Source organism: Geotrypetes seraphini, chromosome 6 (assembly GCF_902459505.1).
Source record: "Geotrypetes seraphini chromosome 6, aGeoSer1.1, whole genome shotgun sequence".
NCBI classification, from domain to species: Eukaryota; Metazoa; Chordata; class Amphibia; order Gymnophiona; family Dermophiidae; genus Geotrypetes; species Geotrypetes seraphini.
This window is the reverse complement of record NC_047089.1, coordinates 163,069,016-163,094,446: the sequence shown is the minus strand read 5'-3', so window position 1 is coordinate 163,094,446 and position 25,431 is coordinate 163,069,016. Positions and strand designations below refer to the sequence as shown.

The 25,431-nt window shown below is 44.6% G+C and overlaps 1 protein-coding gene across 9 annotated transcripts in view; it reads left to right on the top strand.

Moving 5' to 3' along the window:
* ARHGEF7 (Rho guanine nucleotide exchange factor 7) overlaps window positions 1-25,431 on the top strand; it is a 460,949-nt gene that overhangs the window by 225,378 nt on the left and 210,140 nt on the right. For all 9 annotated transcript variants that reach the window (XR_004539809.1, XR_004539810.1, XM_033948005.1 and 6 more), the window contains exons 11-13: window positions 8,727-8,786; window positions 10,637-10,783; window positions 14,388-14,474. Coding sequence is in view for 7 of the 9 variants with exons in the window: in XM_033948005.1 (XP_033803896.1) it covers window positions 8,727-8,786; window positions 10,637-10,783; window positions 14,388-14,474 (294 nt within the window). In the remaining 2 variants the exon portion in view is untranslated. The remainder of the gene's footprint in view (window positions 1-8,726; window positions 8,787-10,636; window positions 10,784-14,387; window positions 14,475-25,431) is intronic.

The window sequence follows — 25,431 nt, the reverse complement described above, 5'->3', positions numbered from 1 at the left end:
AATTTATTTTTCTACCTCTATCCAGATTTAATTCTTTCATATGATACAGTCTACAGTTTTCCTTTTTTTTTTTTTTTTTTTTTACTGTGTTTACCTACAACTTGCCATCTCTTCCCCTCTCTCTGGCTCTCCTATTTCACTTCCTCTTATTTCCCAGTCTCTCATTAACACTTGTCCTCTTTTTTTTTTCTCCTCCATCCACACTTGTCTTCCACTTCCATTCAACATCTGCCCCCTCTCTCTTACCCTTCCACCCAGCATCTGCTCCCTGTCCTCTTCAGCCCCCTTCCACCCAGCATCTGCTCCCTCTTTCTCCCCTTCCAGTACCTGTCCATCCTTTTCTCCCATCCAGCACCTGACTTCCTCTCTCTCCCTTCCTTCCAGCATTTGACCTCCTCTCTTCCCGTTCCAGTGCCTGACCTCCTCCTTCCTCCTTTCCATCCAGCGCCTGACCGCCTCTCTCCTCCTTTTCATCCAGCACCTGACCTCCTCTCTCCTCCTTTCCAGCCAGCACCTGACCTCATATTTCCTCCTTTCCATCCGGTGCCTGACCTCCTCTTCTCCCTTCTATTCAGCATCTGCTTCCTCTCCCTTCCATCCAGCACCTGACCACCTCTCTTCTGTTTCTATCCAGTGCCTGACCTCCTCTCCTCCCATTCAGTGTCTGCTTCCTCTCCACCTTCTATTCAGCACCTGCCCTCTCCTTTCCCTTCAATCCAGCATCTGCTCCCTCTTTCCTCCTTTGCATCTAGTGCCTGACCTCCTTTCTTCCCATTCAGCATCTACTTCCTCTCCCCCTTCTTTACAGCATTTGCCCCTTTCTCTCTCTCCCCATTCCATCCGGTGTCTGCACCCTCTTTTTCTCTCCTCCCTCCCATTCAGCCCTCTTTCCATCCACTACCTGACTCCTCCCTGCCCCTTGCAGCCAGCATCTGCCTTTTCTGTTGCAAAGACATAGGATTCTGTTCTGAAGCTGTTGACCCTCTCTAGTCGTGATCTTTGCAGAAGGATGTCACTCAAATCTTTTAACTCCTCCCCTTCAGCAGTAGAGAATAGTTCCCTCTTCAGTTAGTACCAAAGCAATCGAACTCCACTGAAACAGAAGAGAAGAGAGGGGTATGGGGAACTTCCCCAGAGACAGACTACATTTCTGTTCTGCTCTGTAACTCATGACAAAGAACAATGATTAACAATAAATAATAATAATAACATGAACTCAAACTTAGGAATATCCAGGAACCAACTTGCTATGTGCAACTAGTACTATCCTATAAGGACTCCAAAGGTTAAGAAGAATAGCTTTTTATTTTTACTCATCCAATTTGACAGAAGAAGTCCCATGATGGAGACTAGCAGTGTCTGAGGCAGTAAATAGGTGAATCAGAAATCTGATAGGGTGGACTGTACAGAATCCTATGTCTTAGAAAGAAGATTACCAAGGTAAAAACCTAATCTTGCATTCTGTTGCAAAGACATGGGATTCTGTACTGAAGCTATCGTATGAAAGTGGTGCCGGATGTCTAGGAAGGGACAGATGAGCCTTCCCATAGCACTGAGGACCCTTATTTTTTAGCATTATTTGCTGTATTGAAAACCAAAATCATCTTTTTCATGAGAATTGAAACATGCTCTTTCTAATAGAGTTGATTTGAAAATTTTTCTAGATGCCCAATTTTTGACATTTTTTGAAAAATCACAAAATTTAAAGTGAAATTATAAACTAATGAGATTAGTTTATAAGTTGAAATTGGATATTTGAGAACAAAATCATGTCACAAAATAATAGACAAAAGTTTACGGGACTAGCTTCATTATTACAGAAGACTAAACTGAAGTTTTTTTAGTGTGTCAATTGGAGGCTGTTTACGTCAGTTTCAAAAAATGAAAATCTGCATTAGTTCCATTGAATAGATCATAAAAAGTTGTATATGATATGCAAATTTCATTTGTCTTGCTTATATAACCAAGAACATATTTTGACTCAGTTATAAAAAATTTGCGGGGATACTGTACACGGTTGTTATATCTCCACAAGTATTCCACTGGCGAATCTTAAACTTTACCAAAGTTAGTTTGAGTCATGTAAGATCAAGGATCAAAGTAAATATGCCTTGTAGAATTCAGTGCTATTTACAGGGAAACTGAAGGAAAAAAATTCCTCCTAACCCTGTTACCCTCCCCTTCAATTTTGAAAACTCTCTTTGGCACAGCTGTGTGGTCTTAGCCTCATCCAGAAAAATCTGGACTGGCTGTCCACAACATCTTTTCTCTGAACATCTTTTCTCAGGAAATACAAATTCAATATATTAATTTTCTCCTGTTCAGTCAGGAGGGTGTCCTGAAGAGACACCCTTGTGGTAATATCCTCCCAAGTGGATTCAAGGAAATTAGTCAAGCTAATTGATTCTAAATTGGTAACCTCTTCTGATTTTCCCCTCCCCCCCCCACGAACATCCCAGAATGAAGAACAAACACATATCGACATTCTGAAATAACCAATTTGTCAGATTTGTCTAATTGTAATATCTCCTTTAAATATCTACGAAACATATCTCAGAAGACAAAAGATGACATATAGGGACATTCAGTATGTTGATTGAAAAAGAAGTATCTGTTGAGGGATAATAGTGGATATAAAATTTTGTAGAGTTTGGATGATGGAGGTGGTGTTAATTTTTTAAATTTAAATGTTTCTGTTGATGTGGACTATGATTTCTTTGTATTTCATTCAGTGTGAAATAAATAAATAAATTATATTTCCAGTGCAATAGGTGAGAGAGTCTAGACAACAGGGTTATTTCCCCATACTCACATGGACTGAAGAAGGAATCCACTCTGGATTTTTCACTCTGCCTCCAGTGTACTTCACAAATCAGCTTAGCGCTCTCTAGCAGTCTTACCTTTTGCATGCATGGCTGCAGCTGTGTGTGTTCTGCTCTCCTCATTTTTATTATTTTACTTTGACATAGTTTCGTCCCCTTTGCGGGTATTTTTGCGTCTACAGCAATTTGGAGGCTCTGCCTGCTTGTGAATTCACAGACTTCAATCTGTAGCTGACAGGCCGATCCCTTTTGGGTATCTGTTGGCTAGTCTGCATAGTAATCCTTGGAGCTGTCCCTGAAGTTGTCTCGCATCTGCTAAACAGGGGTCGAACGCAAACTGTTAGGTGTGCTTAGGGGGTTCAGTGGTGTCCCCCAGCATGACGGCTGTGTTTTTGCATATCTGCCCGTCCTGGTTCACACCTGGTGGTCCGCAGGGGTAGAGGCATTGTCAGACAGTGTAGTCTGACCAGCAGCCTGAAGATCACCTTGGAGAAGGTTGTGGCAGTGAATTCTAGCTGGCTACTGACTCAGAGTTGGAAGCAGGCGGAGCCCAGTGTCTCTGGTAACAGTGAGTACAGCAGAGCTGACAGGCTCTCACAGTGATTTTGAAAAGTTGATTTTGAAGGGTTTTCTGAGTTTTCAAGTGGTCCCCTGTGTTCCTCCACCTGGAAAATCCTAAAATTGCCATTTTTTATTTTCGAGAAATGTTTTTTTTAGTGCTTTTTTTGGCATGAATTTGGTGCCAGTGGCCATCTTGGATTTTTAGCAATCTTTTTTTCATCTTCTCCCTGCTTCTTCAAAACTCTGTTTTTTTGCCAGGAAACTTGCTGGGATGGAGTCCTCAGGGTCTCCTCTTGTGAACTCATATGAAGTTTGCACAAATTTAGTGCTTTTTGAGCATCCTTGCACCATGTGGCACAGTGAGGGGATAGTAGCTATCAGCTCTGCTTCCCCCTCACTGAAGCAGATGATTCCACGCTCAACTAGCCCATTGAGATGCCACCATTGCTTTCGGATCTTGAGTCGGCTGGTTTTTCAGGCAGCCAGGTGATGGACCCTTCAAAGCCTAAGAAATGCAAGTCTAAGTCATCTAAGGGTGACTATGTCCCAGAGACCTGATATTTTTTTCTGACTTTATGAGATTTTTGTGGTCCAAATTTCAGACCAGAGGTTCTGCTGCTGGAAGTTCTCCGCCTCCTCCATCGGTGTTTGAGGGGAGCGGTGTGCCCTTGGGGAGCTCCCCTATTCTGCCTGCTCCACCTGTTCGTCTTTGAACTCCTGTTTTAGGGGATCCGGCAGCCTATTCTGACCTATCTGATCCTTTGTTTGATAGCACAGACCTTCCAGGATTGGGGGATCCGGACTTGGGTACTGGATCCATAGATCCCTTAGGGGGCTCCAGATCCTGGTGATGATCAGACTGTGCTGCGCTTATTTAAATTTGCGGCTTTGCCTGATATGATTGCTGAATCTTTGCAGGAACTTTACCGCTCAGCCAGCTACTTCCATTTCTTCTTCTCCCTGACTTTGCAGTGTGTGCTCACAATCTGTGACCTTTCTGTGGCATCCGGTTATGAGTTGTATGGTCTCTGAGCAGTTTGACTCTCCAGAATGTCCTTTGAGAATAGCTAGGGCTATGTCACATTTGTATCCTATGGTGTAGGAGGAATGCCTGCAGCTTCTGGGATAACCCAAGATGGATTCCTTGGTGGCTCGGGTGACTAGGCGCACCTCTCTTCCCAGTGATGGTGGAGTGGTGTTGAAGGATATGCAGGACCTTTGTGTGGATGTGGTCCTCAGGAAAATTTTCAAGACAGCAAATTAACGCATTAAGGCAGGCGGTGGTGATGTCCTTTGTGGCATGCACCTTTCTCTCTCGGCTGCATACGCTAGAGACTGATGTGGTGGAGCCTCTTCAGCTTCTGATGGCTTGGACAGATTACATGGCAGATGCCTTTATAATCTTTTGAAAGTGCTGGCAAAGGTGTCAGCATATTCTATTTCAGCACACCGAGCGGGCTGGTGATTCCACCTTCTTGGCAACTTTAGCATGGCTGCTTTTCAAGGGGCAGTTGTTATTTGGTAAGGGACTGGATGACCTCATGGATTCGGTAGTGGACTGTCGCCCGAAGACCCAAACTGATAGTAGAGCCGGATCCTCCAGGGGTTCTTAGCATTCTAATTTTCGTGGCTCCTGCAGAAGTTTTTGTGACTACAGGCAATATATTTCTTCCTCGTTGCAGAGATCTTCACAGAGTTCCTGGGGTCAGTATGCGGGCTAAAGGCATTCCCAACCTTCTGCCACCCATCCTACATGGCCTGCCTAAAAGACACAATGACACCAGGGAAGCCGCATGCCCCTCTGTGGCTAGGGGGTTGGCTCTTGGCGTTTCTGCCTGCCTAGATGTACATTACAGCAGGCCAGTGGGTCAAGCTGGAATTTGCCCAACCTCTGTCAGATTGGTTTGTGGATTCTCCGTCCAGGCGCCCGAACAAGGCGTGCAAATTCTAGACTACTTTTCAACGCTAGCTGGATATTTGAGCTATAGAGCCAATGACACACGATTTCTCGGGCTCAGGCAGATACTCTGTATACTTTATCGTACCAAAGAAAGGATCAAAAGATTGGAGACTGATTCTCGATCTTCAGCATGTGAATGCAGCGCTCAAGATTCCTCGATTCTGAATGGAGATCGTACAGTCAGTCATTGCAACAGTGACGGCATACTTGCAAATTCCCATTTTAAGTTTCTGTGGTTTCTTGTTCTATGTCAGCATTACCAGTTTTCAGCCCTGCCCTTTGGGCTAACAACAATGCCATGGACCTTCACTAAGGTGATTGTGGTAGTGGCGGCTCATCTGAGGACAATGTGGTTGCAGGTTCACCCTTATCTAGACGACTGGCTGATCAGAGCCCCCTCCTTGTCAGAGGGGCAACGCATGGTGGGGCAGGTGCTCCAGGTGCTGGAAGTCCTGAGCTGGATTGTCAACTACAGGAAGAGTCATCTGACACCCATGCAGTCACTGGAATACCTGGGAGTTCTTTTCTATATGGTGGTGGGTCGTGTTTACCTTCCCGAGGCTTGCAGGCAGAAGCTGTGTGCTCAGATTACGGATCTTATGAAGAAGTCGGCTCCTGCATTGTGGAACTACTACAGGTTCTGGGATCCATAGTGGCCACAATGGATGTTGTCCCTTGGGCGAGAGCGCACATGCATCCTCTTCAGCATGCCTTGTTTTCCTGCTGGGTGCCCCACAGGGATGCCTTGCAGATGTGTCTGCCGTGAACTTTGGAGGCCAGAGCAAGCATGAACTGGTGGCTTTGTCCTCAATCACTCTACAAGGGCGTTCCATTGCACATTGCTTCCTGGACTGTGGTGACGACATATGCCAGCCTTCGGGGCTAGGGAGCGCAGTGGAATCGTTGTCCTCTTCAGGGCTGTTGAACTCCGATTCAGAAAAGGTGGTCAATCAATCGTCTGTAGCTCAGAGCCATTTGTCTCACCCTGAGAGCATTGCAAGTGATCCTGGAGGGACAGGCAGTCTGGGTCTTCTCTGACAATGCGACGGTGGTGGCCAGGGAGGGATCAGAAGCTCTCTCTTGGTTCAGGAAGCCCACTTGCTTTTTCCTTTTGGCGGAACGTCATCTTATGGCGCTAATGGCAGCACATGTGGCTGGAGTGGACAACGTTCAAGTGGATTTTCTCAGCTGACAGACTCTGGATCTGGGCGAGTGGGCCCTCTCACCGGAGGCGTTCCAGGCAATTGTGCAGCAATGGGGGCAGCCCGTCTTTGACCTCATGGCAAGGAACAAGAAGGCACAGTGCTTCTTCAGTTGCAGATCTGAGCCCGGAAGTGAGGGGCTCGATGCTAATGCAACCGTGGCCTCCAGGAGTTCTTCTCTATGTCTTTCCTCCTTGGCCAATGATCGGTCAAGTCCTTTGGAGGAATGTGGGTCATTCTGGGCACGTCGTTATGGTGGCGCCCAATTGGCCTTGAATACCGTGGATATGCTGCATCTGCACGTGGGATGCAGTCTCTGTCTATCCAGACCTTCTCTGTCAGGGTCTGGTGGCCATGGAAGATCCGGGTCGCTTTGTGCTTACATATTCATTAGTTTAATCTTCTCAGAAATAAAAAGAAAAGGGTCTGCTCTAGAACAAAAAGGATATTCGGATCTGGTGGTTGATACGCTTCTTAGAGCTAAGAAGTCGTTCACGGTGTCGGCCTATGCTAAGGCATGGATGACCTTACAACATTGGTGTGCCCAAGACCAGGTAGATCTTTATTCGGCTCTGGTCGCACGGATTCTCGCTTTTCTTCAGGCTGGTTTGGATAAAGGCCTTACTATGGCATCTCTGAGGGTTCAGGTGGCCGGAATGTCCTGTTTTTGATCCCAAGACAGTCGGTTCTCTTTGGTGTCACATCCAGATGCTGCTCGACTCTTGAAGGGGACTTTTCGGGCCCGGCAGCCCATTAAGAATCCATTCCTGGCTTAGAACCTTAATTTGGTGCTGTTGGGCCTTGCTAGCGCTCCCTTTGAGCCTCCTCGGGATGCCTCTCTCTTGGATTTAACTCTAAAGACTGTTTTTCTTGTCGCCATCACCTCTGCCCATAGGGTTTCCAAACTGCAGGTGTTGTCTTGTAGAGACCCTTTTCTCTGTATTTCGGAGCGAGGTTCTTTTTGCAAACAGTTCCTTCCTTTTTGCATAAGGTTGTTTTGACTTTCCATATCAATCAGGAAGTGTGTTTGCCTGCTTTTCAGCCAACAAGTTCTAGAACTCAGGATCCCCTGCTGAAAAAATTGGATATGCGCAGGATCGCCTACGTTATTTGGAGGTCACTAACGAGTTTTGGATCTCTGACCATCTGTTTGTACTGACTCATTCATTTAAGCGGAGTGCTCCCGCTTCTAAGGCCACGATATCCAGATGGATTCGTAAGGCCATTTCGTCAGCTTATATTGTGGCAGGGAAACAGTCTCCTGTTTCCATCAGGGCACATTCTACCTGGAATGTAGCTTCGTTGTGGGTTGAAGTTCGAGCTGTTCCTCTTGAAGAGATGTGCAGGATGGCCACGTGGTCTTTGCTTCACATGTTTGCCAAGTTCTACAGCGTGGATGTTGCTGCCAGGCAGGACTCGGCCTTCGGGTCCTCAGTCTTAAGGGTCGGCGCAGCAAGCCCACCCAAGCTATTTTAAGAGGGACTGCTTTTGTACAGCCCTGTTGTCTAGAATGTTTCATGTATTGCACTGGAAAAATAGGTTACCCTGGTATGCTCTTTTACAGTAGATAGGTGAGACATTCTGGACTCCACACCCTGTCTTTCCTGCACCTGCTTTCAGTTTTGATTACTTATGCTTCTCCAAACTGATTCTTGGTGACCAGCCAGCCCTTTGGGGTTGTGAAGAATCTGTACCTATGTTCAACTTGTTCGGGAGTAGTTTCTGAGCTCCTTTGAAGCCTGTGTTGGCGGTAAACGGTATTGTATAGTCGTTTATGAGCATAGTTTAGCCTGTGGTTACTGGTGCCTCTGCTTCACATGTGTGGATGCCTTTCTTTGCTTGGGTACTGACTGCTATAGGGCACTAAGCTGATCTGTGAAGTACACTGGAGGCAGATCGAAAAATCTGAAGTGGATTCCTTCTGCAGCCTATGCTAGTATGGGGAAATAACCCTGTTGTCTAGAATGTCTCATCTATCTACTGGAAAAGAGCTTTATATAAATGCAAATAAAAAAAAGAGTCATATAATATTCAGCATACAAAGTTTCATCAAAATCCGTGATGGTGAGGTAGGGCACTTTTCTAAAATTAGAACACTTAAAATGGAATGACCCTTTTCTTTTTATTTCTGAGAAGATTAAACTAATGAACAATATGTACTGTTCTTTTTTTTCTTTGTAGGATTATCACCCAGATCGATCAGACATTCAGAAATCCATGACAGCATTCAAGAATCTATCAGTAAGCTTTTTACCAATGGGTTTCTTTCCAAATCAAGATCAGAATATTTGTCATTAATGCAAGGTTCATAATTTTTTATCATATATAGAGTGCCACAGTCATAATATTAGATACCAGTGGCAGAGGGCTTGCCACGCCTCAACAAGTCAGTGCACCATAGATTTGTGAATTTAGTTGTTTAGATAGATTTTTGATATTAAATTCTACTATATGCTTATATTATTGCTGAGTGCTTATGTGGACTTTTTTCAACTGATGAATGAAGGTGAGTCAACCCATTTTGTGCTCCCTATTTGGGTTCAACAATGTTTGGCTCCTGATATCTGAGGCTTTTTCTCCACATTTTGGCATAAGTGATGGTTGAATAGAGTCTTGTGTGAATTAGATTTGAGTGTGGTTATTGTGTGTTGATGAATCCAATTTTCCTCTTTCATATTTGTGAAAACTCAGATCCCAGTCTTCTTTGCACAGGGGTTTAAGACAATCTTGAAAACATATTTATTTTGTAAATTTTTTGCTCTATAATGTAATTTGAATTTGTTATGCATTTCTTGATGGTTTTGTATAATTTGTAATATTATGACCAGCTCTTGCATGTGATCTGTATTGAACCATAAGGCTTTTACGGAATACAAATACAGTCAAACCTCGGTTTGCGAGTAACACGATTTGCGAGTGTTTTGCAAGACATGCAAAACATTCCCGCAAATCGTGCCTTGCAAACCAAGCGTTGACTTGATTTGCGACCCTCCCCCCGGCCGATCTGGCATCCCCCCTGCTTGCGTCGCCCCTCCCCCCTCAGCGATCCAGCATCCCCTACCCACCCAAACACAATCCCTTACCCCGATCTGACACCAGTACCAACTCACAGGACGTGCCGGTGCCTGAACATCCTCCCTCTTGCCTGGGCTGGGCCTTGAACATCTGTGCATGCTCAAAGCCTTCTGGTTCTTGCTCTCTCCGAGATTCTCGGAGATCTCCGAGAATCTTGGAGAGAGCAAGAACCAGAAGGCCTTGAGCATGCGCAGATGCTCAAGGCCCAGCCCAGGCAAGAGGGAGGATCTTCGGGCACCGGCATGTCCTGTGCGTTGGTGCTGGTGCCGATGACAGATCGGGGTAAGGGATTGTATTTGGGTGGGTAGGGGATGCCGGATCGCAGAGGGGGGGAGGCAATGCCAGTTTGGGGAGGGGCGATGTTGGTTCTCGGAGAGGGGGAAACGAATCAAGCGAGTTTCCCTTACTTCTTATGGGGAAACTCGCTTTGATATATGAGCAATTTGGTTTACAAGCATGCTTCTGGAACGAATTATGCGCGTAAACCAAGGTTTCACTGTAAACTGTTATATTACATTCCACTGCACCCCCAGTCCCATGCCAGCCCTTTAGTATTCCTTCTGTTGCTCTGTCCTAAAACATCCTCCCATCTTGTCTCTTGCTTCCATACAGAACTGTGATCGTGCTTTCAATTGCTAAACACTGTTCTATGTACAGTTTTACTAGAAGTGACACATAATGTTTAACTATCCAAGCTCTGCAGTCTCCTCTTAAGCTTCATCTACAAAATTGGCTTTATTGATAGTTGTACTAGCTAAAAGGAAAAATTAGTGTGATAAAATTTATAATCAATAATGAAAACAGTAATTAGGAGCAGTCATTAAAAGATAGATTTTGTGTGTTCATTTTGATAATGGTACATACTTATTTGCTTTCAGATATGTTATTCCTTGAGCACAGAATGAAAGAAACCTCTCCCTGAAAGCAGTTTTACAAAGCAAATCTAAATGTTCTTGGATGTTCTGTTCATTGTTTAGACATGTTTTCATAACTGATGCTCTTCTTATGTCTGACAGGCACAGTGTCAAGAGGTTCGGAAAAGAAAAGAACTGGAGCTTCAGATATTAAATGAAGCCATTCGCTGCTGGGAGGGAGAAGATATCAAAACATTAGGCAATGTTATATACATGTCACAGGTCATGATTCAGTGTGCAGGAAATGAGGTAATGACCTTTATATGTACATCTAAAATATTTTGCTCTCTTTTCTTCTGACACCAAATCAATTGAATTTGATAGTTTATACTGTGTTTAGAAATTTTAAAAATGAAACAAAGACTAAATATAAATCAGTGAAACTTGACTGCAGTCGTATAACTTTGGGCAAATTGTTAACTGAGAACCTTGAAATTGAAAGTTTACTCCCAATCATTTTAATTGCTCACTCTTTCTGAGAACATACTGTGTATAGCTGTACCATTTGTTAGAACTAGTGTGACTGTTTAGGCCCATGGTAAGAAGGGAGAGCTAGTTTTTCTTTGACACTGTTGTTGATATCCTAAGAAAAACAGGACTAAATCAGCACACAGGCACTAGGACTGGGGCAGCTTATTTTCCTTGCCATGTACAGTGGGTTCTTGTTATTCGCAATGATATAGTTCCCGGAAAAGTACGTAAAATTGTGAATAATGAAATGCCCCTGTGAGAAAATAAAGGTTAAGTTTCAGCAGTACATTTTGTGCCTCAAAACAGCATAAAGTTAATAATGAATCCTATAGGAAAAATAGGGTTAGATTTCTACATGGGACAGCATTTAATAAAAACCATAGTAGACCATTTAGAATGTTGCAGACATATTTTTTATTTGTAGTAGTGTTTATAGAAGTAACATTCTTAAACAAAATAATTGCACAGAACAGTTCTATAAAATAAATACAGTAATACTATAGCAGTGTTTCTCAACCCACGGGGTGTGTATCCCATGGGGTATGCGGGCCATCTGTTGGGGGTACGCGATCTCTCCCTGCCTGCCACCCCCCCTCCACTGAATCCACAGCCGCCGATTCCTTCCTACCCCACCCCCGAAGTCAACCCTGCCACCCAACATGCTCCATTACCAACCCACACAACCCCGCTGCCGCTGCAACAGGGTCGGATCAGATGAAGTGCAGTGACTGCATGTGGCCAGCCCACAAGCCTTAAGAACATAAAAACATAAGAATTTCCGCTGCTGTGTCAGACTAGTGATCCATCGTACCCAGCAGTCCACTCACGCGGTGACCCTTAGGTCAAAGACCAGTGCTCTAAATGAGTCCAGCCTCACCTGTGTACGTTCCAGTTTAGCAGGAACTTGTCCAACTTTGTCTTGAATCCCTGGAAGGTGTTTTCCCCTATAACAGACTCCGGAAGAGCGTTCCAGTTTTCTACCACTCTCTGGGTGAAGAAGAAATTCTTTACGTTTGTACAGAATCTATCCCCTTTCAACTTTAGAGAGTGCCCTCTCGTTCTCCCTACCTTGGAGAGGGTGAACAACCTGTCTTTATCTACTAAGTCTATTCCCTTCAGTATCTTGAATGTTTTGATCATGTCCCCTCTCAGTCTCCTCTTTTCAAGGGAGAAGAGGCCCAGTTTCTCTAATCTCTCGCTGTACGGCAACTCCTCCAGCCCCTTAAACATTTTAGTCGCTCTTCTCTGGACCCTTTTTGAGTATTACCGTGTCCTTTTTCATGTACGGCGACCAGTGCTGGACACAGTACTCCAGGTGAGGGTGCACCATGGCCCGGTACAGCGGCATGTTTGTGATCCCTTTCTTTATCATTCCTAGCATTCTGTTCGCCCTTTTTGCCGCCATGCATTGCGTGGACGGCTTCATCGACTTGTTGATCAGAACTCCCAAGTCTCTTTCCTGGGAAGTCTCTCCAAGTACCGCCCCGGACATCCTGTATTTGTGCATGAGATTTTTGTTACTGACATGCATCACTTTACACTTATACACGTTGAACCTCATTTGCCATGTTGATGCCCATTTCTCGAGCTTGATTATGTCACGTTGCATATCCTCGCAATCCCCCTGTGTCTTCATTACTCTGAATAACTTTGTATTGTTCGCAAATTTAATTACCTCACTCGTCGTACCAATGTCCAGATCGTTTATAAAGATGTTGAAAAGCACGGGTCCAAGCACTGAGCTCTGCGGCACCCAACTGTTGACGCTCTTCCAGTCCGAGTATTGTCCATTTACCCTCACTCTGTTTCCTATGCTCCAGCCAGTTTTTAATCCAGGTATTTCACTCTTGATTCCATGACTTGCAATTTTCCGAAGTAGTCGTTCATGTGGAACCTTGTCGAACACCTTCTGAAAATCCAGATATGCACTGTCAACTGGGTTGCCCTTGTCTATCTGCCTGTTTACTCTCTCGAAGAAGGGCAGCAAGTTTGTCAAACAAGATCTGCCTTTGCTGAAACCGTGCTGGCTGGTCCTCATCAGACCGTGTCCATCAAGGTGATCAATGAAGTGGTCCTTTATCAGCGCCTCTACCATCTTTCCCGGTATTGAGGTCAGACTCATCGGTCTGTAGTTTCCCAGATCTCCCCTTGAACCTTTTTGGAAGATTGGCGTAACATTCTCCACCTTCCAGTCTTCCGGAATCTTTCCTGATTTGATCGACAGATTGGCTATTAGTTGAAGCAGTTCAGCTATAATCCCTTTCAGTTTCTAAAAGTAAATGCCAAAACTGTGAAAATGAAAGCAAACAAAATTTTTTTTCTAAGGTTGGAGGTCTTCGAATACATGAACATATTGCGCGAATAGCAGTCACAATACATGTACATGTAACGGTGGATAAGTGAAATTGCAAATCAGGAATGCGCAAACAATGAGACTGAGCTGTACGTTTTTAATTTTAGGAGCCTGTGTTGACTATATTATACAGCTTCATATGTTGAAGATTTTGTGGAACAGGTTTTTTTGTTTTGTTTTACAAGAATAATTGTAATTGAATTTTAGTTTACACATACTTTTTGTGGGCAAAGCCTTAGACACAACAGATGTTAAATAGTCCTCAGACCTAACATACATAATATCAGAATGTACATAGTCCAAATGCCTCCTCATAGACAGTGTAAATAAAAAATACAACGATATAAAAATCTTTTCTGCTTTTTACTCTCACCCTCATCCACTCACACTAGGGAGCTGGAACAGACTGCATAACAAAACTAAAACAATCACAACTTAACTGGTTTTCAACACCCATATATTCATTATACAACTAAACATAATAGAAATCCCCATAAAATCATCCTCTCCATGACCCTTCCCTTAATAACTTGCAAATGGATCAAGCACAAGAGATGAAACTATCCCCCAGCTCCACCCAAATAAAAGCATAAAGAGAAAACTTTCTATGAGTGTAAGACTGTTGACCTTGTAAGAGCCCAATTTACCAAGTATTTTTCTCACAGACACAGAAGACACCTTTTACAAAGCCATACTAGCAATTCATGCACGGCAAATCCAGTGAAGCCCATAAGAATTGAATGGGTTTTGTCACATTTGCTAAGTGGGAATCGCTAGTGCAGCTTTGTTAAAGGAACCCAGAATGCAGGAAAAGTCTTATTAAATTGGACTCTAAGTTGGAATTTGATAATTTTGCCATTTTACATTTTATCACTTTTTTACTCTAGAATAAAACATTTAATCCAAGGTGATTGAACTTCTGTTGCATGCTATTGGATGTCTTTTTAGTGCAATATTTGGCCTTATATTAACAACCTCAGACTTAGTCCTAAAATAATTTTAGGGTGTGTGTATGTTATATTTTGACAGGAAAAGAATGAGAGGTACCTTCTTCTCTTCCCTAATATTTTATTAATGATATCTGCAAGTCCCAGGATGAGCGGGTTCATTTACCAGGTAAAACTCATGTTTTGAATATGTTATTTACCATACAGAAGTGAAATGTTAATTATAGTAGAACTAAATATTTTCAGATAGAATTGTGATTTTCTATTCCATCACTAGTCCTCTAGACCTCTGCCTTGATGTTATAAGAGTGTGCTGTGACCATCATAGTGTAACACGTGGTGATGATCATCAGTAATGGACAGTACATTAAATATTAAGGAGGTAATTCCATAAGGGATGGCCTAGTTATAGGCAGCAGGAATGGTTGTAGTGTTGGTATTCTAAGGATTTTCCCATGTAGTTGAGCTCATAGCAGAAAAATATGCACCATGTTTTGATGGTGGGCATGTGAGTGGGTAGAGTGTACAAATATGGGTGTGAATTATAGAATACTATGATTTTGTGTGTTTGCCATCCAGGTGCAGGCATATGCACCAGCAGTAAGATTGGTGCAAATGATCATGTCTTAAATGCTAAATGCATTTTGTGCCATTTACACTAGAATTCAGTGAGGAAAAGTAAGTATGGGCTTAGCGAGAGCGCCTTTGTGAAGGGCCTCAAGAAGGGCAGAGTCACCACACCCAAGGAGGGGCAATCAACATAAGGAAGCCAACAAACAACCAAACAAGTGCACATATACATGCAACAACAGCAGGACACACTCAAACTGCTATCCCAAGTTTAGGAACACCAACCAACACAGGACACCACAACACTAGTCGACACTAGACAAATGCGGCACATTAGGAGTGGATACAGAGAAAACATATAACTAGGGAATAAGGAAGTAGCAAGCAGCAGGCACAGAAGAGAACACACACTCACACAAGCAAAAAGGAACCAGTAAAAGAAAAGAGAGTACTCCAGAAAAGTGGACAGCAATGGAAGCAGAGGGAATCCAGAAGATGAGCTTTCCAGTATTCTGCACAGACTGTCATATGTATGACTACCTCCCCTCGGGGAGGCAGTCATATGTATGTGGTCGGTGTCAGGAGCTGAAAAGCTTGAAGAGGGAAGTCAGGCAACTGAAGGACCGGATTCATGAACTGGAAGGACTCTACATCACAGAAGACCCACTCAGGACAGCGGAGGACTTCATGAGAGGGAGACATGTTGAGGAAGAAGTCAGAGAACTCGAGGAATTCATTGAGGAGGCCTACAGGAGGAGGGTGGAAGAACACGAACATCAGAGGAAAGATGAAGACACCAACATGGAAGGGAGAACAAGTGGAAGACGACTCCAAGGAAGATACCCACAGAGGAATCCCGCAGGAAGGGGAGGAATGGTCTAGTCGATGCCCAGAAAAAGAAGCAGATAAGCACACCGTGGACATAGAAGAAGAAGCAGCAAAGCACTCCGAGGACATAGACCTGCGACCAGAGCGAAAATTGAAGAAGGGGAAGTCCGTGATCCTAGTGGGAGACTCAATCCTCAGGCAAGTGGACAGCCACATAGCAGGTGGGAGAGAGAATCGACTGTTGACCTGCCTCCCAGGAGCGAGAATAAAGGACATCGTGGACAAAATTGGAAAGATCCTAGAAGGAGCAGAGACGGAAGAGACTGCAGTAATGATCCACATCGGGACAAATGATGTAAGCAGGAGGGACTACAGCAGAAGTGCACTGATAGAACAGTTCAAGATTCTGGGAAGGAAGTTGAAAATGAGGACTCAGAGGATAGCGTTTTCAGAGATCCTACCAGTACCGAGGGCAAATGTAAAGAGGCAGACAGAACTACAATCAATAAATGCATGGATGAGGAGATGTTGTGAGGAAGAGGGGTTCCACTTCGTGAGGAACTGGACAATTTTTTGGGGTAAGAGCAAGCTCTTCAGGAGAGATGGACTACACCTGAGCGTGGCGGGAACTAAACCTCTGGCAAACAACGTCAAGAGAGGAATAGAACAGGCTTTAAACTAAGAAGAAGGGGAAAGCCAACAGTCGACCAAGTGACCAACAAAGACAAAAAATTACCAGGACTTAAATTGCATGTATACTAATGCAAGGAGCCTAAGGAACAAAATGGGGGAACTAGACGTCATGGCCAAAACTGAGAACCTAGACATCATTGGGGTCTCCGAAACATGGTGGAATGAAGAAAACAAATGGGACATAGCACTGCCGGGGTACAAACTCTATCGCGAGGACAGGTCAGGGCAGAAAGGAGGAGGATAACTAAAGAAGTGAAGAAAGCAATAGGGGATAAGAAGAATTCATTCAAGAAATGGAAAAAGGGCAAAACCGAGGAGAACTGGAAAGAACACAGGAAGTATCAAAAAGAATGTCACCTCGTGGTTAGAAAAGCAAAAAGAGAATATGAAGAGAGGCTAGCCAGGGAAGCATGAAATTTCAAACCGTTCTTCAGATATGTTAAAGGGAAGCAGCCGGCTAGGGAGGAGGTGGGAACGCTGGATGACGGAGATAGGAAGGGAGTGGTGAAGGAGGAGAAAGAAGTGGCCGAAAGACTAAACATGTTCTTTTCGTCAGTATTTACAAAAGAAGACACATCCAACATACCGGAACCTGAACAAATCTTCAAAGGAGACCAAGCAGAGAAATTAACATCCATGGAAGTAAGCCTTGAGGACGTACACAGTGTGGCGGGGCCGGGGGTAAGCCTAGCGCTGGCAACCCGGCTCCCACCCCAGGCGTAAGGACGGAGCGCTCCCAGGAGGACTCCCACCGGATAAGCAGTAGAATAATTAGTGGAGACTGCGTTCTTGGTAAAGTTCAGCTTTTATCTTTATTATCCCTAGTTCACAGCACTAGGGTTCCAGTAGTCCCTCTGGTCTGAGGAGACTTAACACAAAACATACTTTCATAAGGTTTCTTCCTTACAATACAGTCCAGCCTGCTACCCAGGCAGAAAAGCCAAAAAATAAACCAAAACGTTTTCTCCTTAATTTTGCTCCTTTTGTTTGGAAATACTTCAGGAAGCTCTGTGAACCAGTGTTCCCTCTAAGCTGCGCTGGCGTGCGCTGGCGCACAAAATATTACATCCAGCGCACAAGTTTCACGTCACAGCGCACGGCGGGCAGGGCGGCGAGAGGAGAATCGGGCGAGTTGGCTCATAACTTGCTGGCGCCCGATATTTGTAGCGCACAGCGAAAAAAATTTTGCTCACAACACCCGCCCGCTTAGAGGGAGCACTGTCTGTGACCTAACCCACCCGAAGTCCAAGGCCCCCCACTACCCTATGCTCCTGGGTAGGGGCTAGGGAACTTTATATAACCCAACCTTTTATGACTGGTGTAAGTCCCCTCCCGAAAGTTCCCTGCTTCAGGGTTACACAATTTCAGGTCTCTGAGTTCCGTTACACTTCTCGGGGAAGTTAATTAAAGGTTCTCACCTCCTTCCCTTTATCTACATGGCCTCCCTCTCAGGCTCTAAGTGATTCATTCACACATGCTCACAGTTCTGCTACGGGAGAAAGAACGCTACACAAAGATACATTCACTTTCATTCCCCTCCCCCATTCATACCTTGTTAACTGTGATTCTCCAGGAGATCCCATACTGCGAGACTGCACTCCATCTCACTGCTTTCAGATAGCTCTCCCTCTAATTCCATTAGGGAATCTCCGCTTTCTGAGACAGGGTAAGAACTCCCTTCAGGGACAGCTAACGGCCAGCCCTGCCCTGGAGGTCTTTCTACTCCCCTGCACTTCTGCTTAGGAGTCAGAAGTCTGTTAGCTCGGGAGGGTTGTAAGACCAGCTGTGCTTTAGCTAGGGTCTGGGACAGAGAACTCTTAGCAGGCTCTTTCCTGCTTAGCCCGGCATGTCTCTCTCCTGCATTTCTCCCTACAGTCTTCTCCCGAGTGTTCTCCCCTGCAGTCTTCTTTCCAATCTCCTCCCGAGTGTTTCCACCTGTGCTCATTTTATGCTGCAAGCTTAATCCCACTCTGCCTCTGGGTTCGTCCTGCTTGCCAGCCACACCCCTCTCATTAACCATGCCTGTGCTGGTTTTCTTTACTAGAGGTTTTGTTGGAGATTTGCTCAAGGTATTATAAAAGGGATTATAGTGCCCTAAACCAGATGTTATGGTTTCTGCCCTTCTCTCTCTGCCTTGCCCTGCCTGTTGGCTCTTGGTGATAGGTACAGGATTACTAGGCAGCTTCCTGGGCTTAGGAATAGGGGCCAGCCTTTGCAAGGCAGGGTTTAAAACTGGGTTTAAACTGCTGACAGGCTCTTCCCTGTCACAACAGGCAGATAGAAAAATTAAAAACTGACAAATCGCCGGGCCCAGACGGAATCCACCCTAGAGTATTGAAAGAACGAAACAGGCGTGATCCTGGAGGATTGGAAGATAGCCATTGTTACGTCCATCTTTAAAAAGGGATCGAGAGGTAACCCGGGGAACTACAGACTGACCTTGGTTCTGGGGAAAATGGCAGAAGCGCTGATAAAAGATAGCATCGAGGAGCATCTAGAGAGGCATAAACTTATGAAAACAAGCCAACATGGCTTCTGCAAGGGAAGATCGTGCCTGACGAACTTATTGCACTTCTTCGAAGGAATTAACAAACGGATGGACAAAGGGGACCCCATAGACATTGTATACTTAGACTTCCAAAAAGCCTTTGACAAGGTACCCCATGAACGCGTACTTCGGAAACTAAAGAACCATGGGATGGAAGGAGACGTACACAGATGGATCAGGAATTGGTTGGCGGGCAAAAAGCAGAAGGTAGGAGTGAAGGGCCACTACTCGGACTGGAGGGAGGTCATGAGTGGTGTTCCGCAGGGATCGGTGCTTGGCCTGCTGCTATTCAATGTATTTATAAATGATCTAGAAACGGGGACGAAGAGCAAAATAATAAAATTCGCAGATGACGCCAAACTATTTAATGGGGCTAGGACTAAAGAGGATTACAAAAATTTACAAAGGGACCTGAACAAACTAGGGGAGTGGGCGACGAGATGGCAGATGAAGTTCAATGTAGAGAAAGTCTTACATGTAGGAAACAGAAACCCGAGGTACAGCTACACGATGGGAGGGCTGTTATTGAGTGAGAGTTCCCAAGAAAGGGACTTGGGGGTAATAGTGGACATGACAATAAAGCCGTCAGCACAATGTGCAGCGGCTGCTAAGAAAGCAAATAGAATGCTAGGAATAATCAAGAAGGGTATTACAAGCAGAAAGAAAGAAGTTATCTTGCCATTGTATCGGGCGATGGTGTGCCCGCATCTGGAGTACTGCGTCCAATATTGGTCGCCGTACCTAAAGAAGGATATGGCGATACTCGAGTGGGTTCAGAAGAGAATGATACGTTTGATAAAAGGTATGGGAAACCTTTCATACGCTGAAAGATTAGAGAGACGGGGGCTTTTTTCGCTGGAGAAGCGGAGATTAGAGGGGATATGATAGAGACTTATAAGATCACGAAGGGCATAGAGAAAGTGGAGAGGGACAGATTCTTCAAACTTTCGACAACAAGAACGAGAGGGCATTCCGAAAAATTTAAAGGGGACAGATTCAGAACCAATGCTAGGATGTTCTTCTTCACCCAAAGGGTGGTGGACACCTGTAACACACTTCCAGAGGGAGTGATAAGACAGGGTACGGTATTGGAGTTCAAGAAGGGATTGGACAATTTTCTGAAGCAAAAGGGGATAGAAGGGTATAGATAGAGGGCTAGTATACAGGTCCTGGACCTGATGGGCCGCTGCGTGAGCAGACTGCCGGGCATGATGGACCTCAGGTCTGATCCAGCAGAGGCACGACTTATGTTCTTGTCACCTTGATGGACATAATCTAATGAAGATCAGTCAGCACGGCTTCAGCAAAGGACGATCTTGCTTGATGAACTTTCTGCACTTCTTCGAGGGAGTAAACAGGCAGATAGACAAGGGTGACCCGGTCGACATTGTATATCTGGATTTTCAGAAGGTGTTCAACAAGGTTTTGCATGAACGACTACTTCAGAAAATTGAGAGCCATGGAATAGAGGATGAAATACTCACGTGGATTAAAAACTGACTAGTGGATAGGAAACAGAAAGTGGGGGTAAATGGACAATACTCGGACTGGAAGAACGTCACCAGTGGGGTGCCGCAGTGCTCGGTGCTTGGACCCGTGCTCTTCAACATATTCATAAATGATCTGGAAATGGGTACGACGAGTGAGGTGATTAAATTTGCAGATGATACGAAGTTATTCAGAGTAGTGAAGACGCAGGGAGATTGTGAAGATCTGCAACGCGACATAACCACGCTCGAGAAATGGGCAGCAACATGACAAATGAGGTTCAACGTAGATAAGTGTAAGGTAATGCATGTCGGTATCAAAAATCCCATACACAAATACATGATGTCCGGGGCGGAAGTTGGAGAGACCCCTCAGGAAAGAGACTTGGGAGTACTGGTTGACAAGTTGATGAAGCCGTCTGCGCAATGTGTGGCGGTAGCGAAAAGGGCAAACAGAATGCTAGGAATGATTAAGAAGGGAATCACGAACAGATCGGAGAAGGTTATCATGCCGCTGTACCGGGCCATGGTAAGCCCTCACCTGGAATACTGCGTCCAGCACTGGTCGCCGTACATGAAGAAGGACACAGTACTACTCGAGAGGGTCCTGAGAAGAGCGACTAAAATGGTTAAGGGGTTGGAGGAGTTGCCATACAGTGAGAGATTAGAGAATCTAGGCCTATTCTCCCTTGAAAAGAGGAGACTGAGAGGGGATGTCCGGGGCAGTACTTGGAGAGACCTCCCAGTCGATGAGGCCATCCACGCAATGTGTGGCGGTGGCGAAAAGGACGAACAGAATGCTAGGAATGATAAAGAAAGGGATCATGAACAAATTGGTACCGCTGTACCGGGCCACGGTGCGCCCTCACTTGAAGTACTGCGTCCAGCACTGGCCGCCGTACATGAAGAAGGACACGAGTCGAAAGGGTCCAGAGAAGAGCGACTAAGATGGGTAAGGGGTTGGAGGAGCTGCCGTACAGCATAAGATTAGAGAAATTGGGCCTGCTCTCCCTCGAACAGAGGAGATTGAGAGGGGACATGATCAAAACATTCAAGGTACTGAAGGGGATAGACTCAGTAGATAAGGACAGGTTGTTCACCCTCTCCAAGGCAGGAAACTATAAAGGAACTATAAAGGAAACTATAAATTATAGAAGAATTAAAAAAGTTAAAAAAAAGATACTTGTTTCATATTATTATATTTTTGTAAGAACAAATAGTGCTATTTAATTGTATATTTATTCTGGAGGAAAATAAATTTCAGCAAACTCTCAAGGGGGGGGGGGGGTAGAAATATTTTATAACCAAAATGTGCTCTGAGTAGATCACAGTAAAAAGATATATATATTTTCCCAAACAAGTTAAAATAGTTGGGCTGACAGTTCCTGAGAACTGAGTCATCAGAACTTAAGTATTTTTTATCACTAGGAAAAGAATAGTTGTTTGAGGAACAGGATTTTTCGTTGGGCTGACTGGATGGACCATTCGAGTCTTTATCTGCCATCATCTACTATGTTACTATGTATTGCGCCAAGTGTTTACCGTGGGATTGTATGGCTCCTCAGTTTCTCCAGCTTCCATAAGATAACCTGCTGAGTCAGTTTGCAAGGCTAGGCACATTCATTCATACTTAGATACATGGAAGTATTTATTATTTATTTAACAAGCTTATATCCTACCTAAAACTTAAGTAGGTTACAAAAATACATACATAGAATACAAATAAAATCAATAATAATAATATACCCTCTTTTCCAAAACTAAGCTTTTTTATCACTGGTCGCAGTGGTAACATCTCTGATGCTCATAGAATTCCTATGAGCGTCTGAGCTGTTATTGCCGCAGCCGGCACTAAAAAATAAATAAATTCAACCATATCTAAGAAACTAGAGCTGATGCAGTCTATGCAATGCAATTTTCTGTATGAACACCCCAAATAACCCCAGGAACAGGTCAAAAAAACCCAAGGCACCAAGAAAAACTTTTTTTCTTTGTTGGCCCAACTGTCCAACTAGGTTATTCCATAATTTCACACCAACTATCAAAATGGCCTTAGTTCTGGCATCAATATATTTCACCCGCTGCAATCCATCCATTGACAAATGCATCGCACCTTCAGATCTTAATGAACGATGTGGATGATATCATGTCATTGTTTGTGATAGGTATCAAGGTACTCCAGTCTGTAAAGTCAACACTAATGCCTTAAATACAATTCTGTTCTTAATAGGCAACCAGTGCAATTGCTGCAAGAGGGAATGACATGTTCATACGTACCTCCTCCATAAATAGCCATACAATAGCATTTTGTACTACCTGCAATGCTCTACACCTGGAGGAAACCATCCCCAGGTATAGAGCATTACAGTTATCCAACTTCTATAATATCATACTTTGAACCACAATCCAAATATCATAATTTGATAACATTGGTTTCAATCTACTTAAGAGCCGCATTTTTAAAAAAAATGAGGACTTAATTACAGTACAGTCTATACTGGATCTTTATGGACAAAGTTGAATCTGACCAAACACCCAAGGTGCACAAAAAGTAGTAGTAAAAGAGGAAAACACCAGAATGGCATTAATCAAAGAAGTCTCCAGCAATTACTCTGTGAATTGCATGGAGAAAGAGAAGATCCAAGAAAATGTGGCAAAAAGATACAGAATAAATTCCATCTTGAATGCCACAAGCTTGATAAAAATAGAATTTCCAAACACATCTGGATATGTTGCCTATACATGTTACATCTTATGAAGCTCTCTAGCATAATACAAGTTCTATGCCGAATGTTAGCAGTAAATTTGAGACTGAGATCCTACTCCACATACCATGTATGTTACTATGTTATCCTGGCTTAAGAGTGAGGTTCATTCCTATGTGGTATATACAAAATGAACCAATTTGAAGAAATTTCCCTAAGAAAATATATTTATTTAGTTAGTATATTGCCTTTCATGACCACCAAAGTGCTTAACATTAAAATGAATACTAGTAACAAAATCACAAGATAGTGGTATATAATGGATACAGTAGGGGTAATTCTATTATACTGCATCTTTATATAGGCACTTTCCTTTTATAGAATTCTGATCTAAAGTATGCATATGCCTATAATTTAGATACGGGCAATTACATTAGCCATTGAATTGATGTACATGTTCACACCAAAATGCCAGAGAGATGTGTATAACTTATAGTATTCTAAAGGTTGGTGCCTACTTTATAGAATTACCCACAATATTACTAACAGAGACTCAATAGGAGAGAATAAAGTGGAGGAAATTGACAGACTGCCAGCCCACTCCAGCCAGCCTAGCTCTCAATTGCAAATTCATAATATTGTGTTTTTAAACCTGAATTGAAGTAAGCCTATTCATCATTGGTATGAGAGTTAGCCACAGAATGATACTCTGACAGTGATTACTGAAACTTGTTAACTATTGAAAGAGTCTTTATCCCAGGACAAGCAGGCAGGTATTCTCACTAGTGGGTGATGTCATCCGACAGAGCCCCGATACGGACATCTTGCAAGCATGTCTTGCTTGAAGAAACTCAGAAGTTTCGAGATGCCCGCACCGCGCATGCGCCAGTGCCTTCCCGCCCGATGTACCGGGCGTGTCTCCTCAGTTCTTTTCTTTCCGCGGAGCTGAGAAGTTTCACTTCATTCTGCGCTGACTGAATTTCAGTATTTTGCCTTCTTTTCTACCGCGTTTTGTTGTTTATTTGATTTATTTCTTTCAATTTTAAGTTTTCTAAAAAAAAAAAAAAAAAAAAAAAAGGTAAAATTATTTCTTCCGGCGGTTCGGCCGGGCCGGCCTCGTGGCTTAGGCCGAGCGCCTTCGACCTAGCGGCGACGATTTTCCGGCCTATGTCCCGGCCAATCACCGGTTTTAAAAAGTGTAGCAAGTGCCAGCGTGCAATTTCGTTGACGGACCCGCATCGACGCTGTCTTCAGTGTCTTGGTCCAGACCACGTTCCGAAATCGTGCCAGCCTTGTTCCACGCTCACTGCGCGATCGTTCAAACGGCGCTGCTTGCTTTGGGAGTCGATGTTCAAGATGGAGTCTGCCAAAGAGCCATCTGCTTCAACTTCCACGACGGTTTCGCCAGTTCGTTCGAAGCCTGCATCGACAACTCCTGCATCGGGCATCGTGAAGCCGGCATCGTTCACTCCGACTTCTGCTTCCGGTTCAGCATCGGTGCCTGTCCCTGTCTCCTCGGCTCAGGTACTGCCTTCCACTGTCCCTCCGGTGGTCATCAAGGTGCCTAAAGCTAGCAAGCAGAAGCACTTGGCCACAAAGGAGCGCGAAGACCGTGCTGGAGGACCCCCTTTCGGTGCGGATCCCTCTATATCGGCTTCGCTGCGATCCCTGCTGGAAGCTCAATTTGTCGAGCTTATGCACTCTATGGGACCCCGGCTTATCGCCTCCATTCAGGGTGACCTCCCGGGCTCGGTCCAGGGGGGCGATCCGCCCCCTCCCCCTCCTCCTCGTCGTACGATCTCTCTGCTCGACGAGGAGGATCGGCGGAGGGCGGCGAGTGCTTCCAGGCGGGCTTCATTTAGTAACATGCCGCCTTTGGAGCCCATCACGCCCCCTCGACAGCAGAGTGCTGTGTCAGCCCCTGATAGTCGAAGTCCTGGGCATACTGCATCGCAGGAAGAGTTCTTCCGCACTCCATACCAGACCTGGGTGGCACTGCGTGAGTCCGCATCCTTACCACCTCTACGATCCACTGCATCAAGTCCAATCCATTCCTTGGAGGCTTCGGGGGATCGTGCGATGCACAGAAGATCTCGCTCCCCATCCCGTCACCGGGAGGGGCATCGATCTCGACACTCCTCTCGACACTCTTCACGTCATTCGGAGGTGTCCCCGCAAAAGAAGATCCAGCGTATGGGATACTCCTCGTCAGATTTATCCCCACCTGAGGGGCCGGAGTATGAGGAACCATCTACCTCCTATTCTCCTTGCCGCTCTCAGCTTTCTCTGGATCCG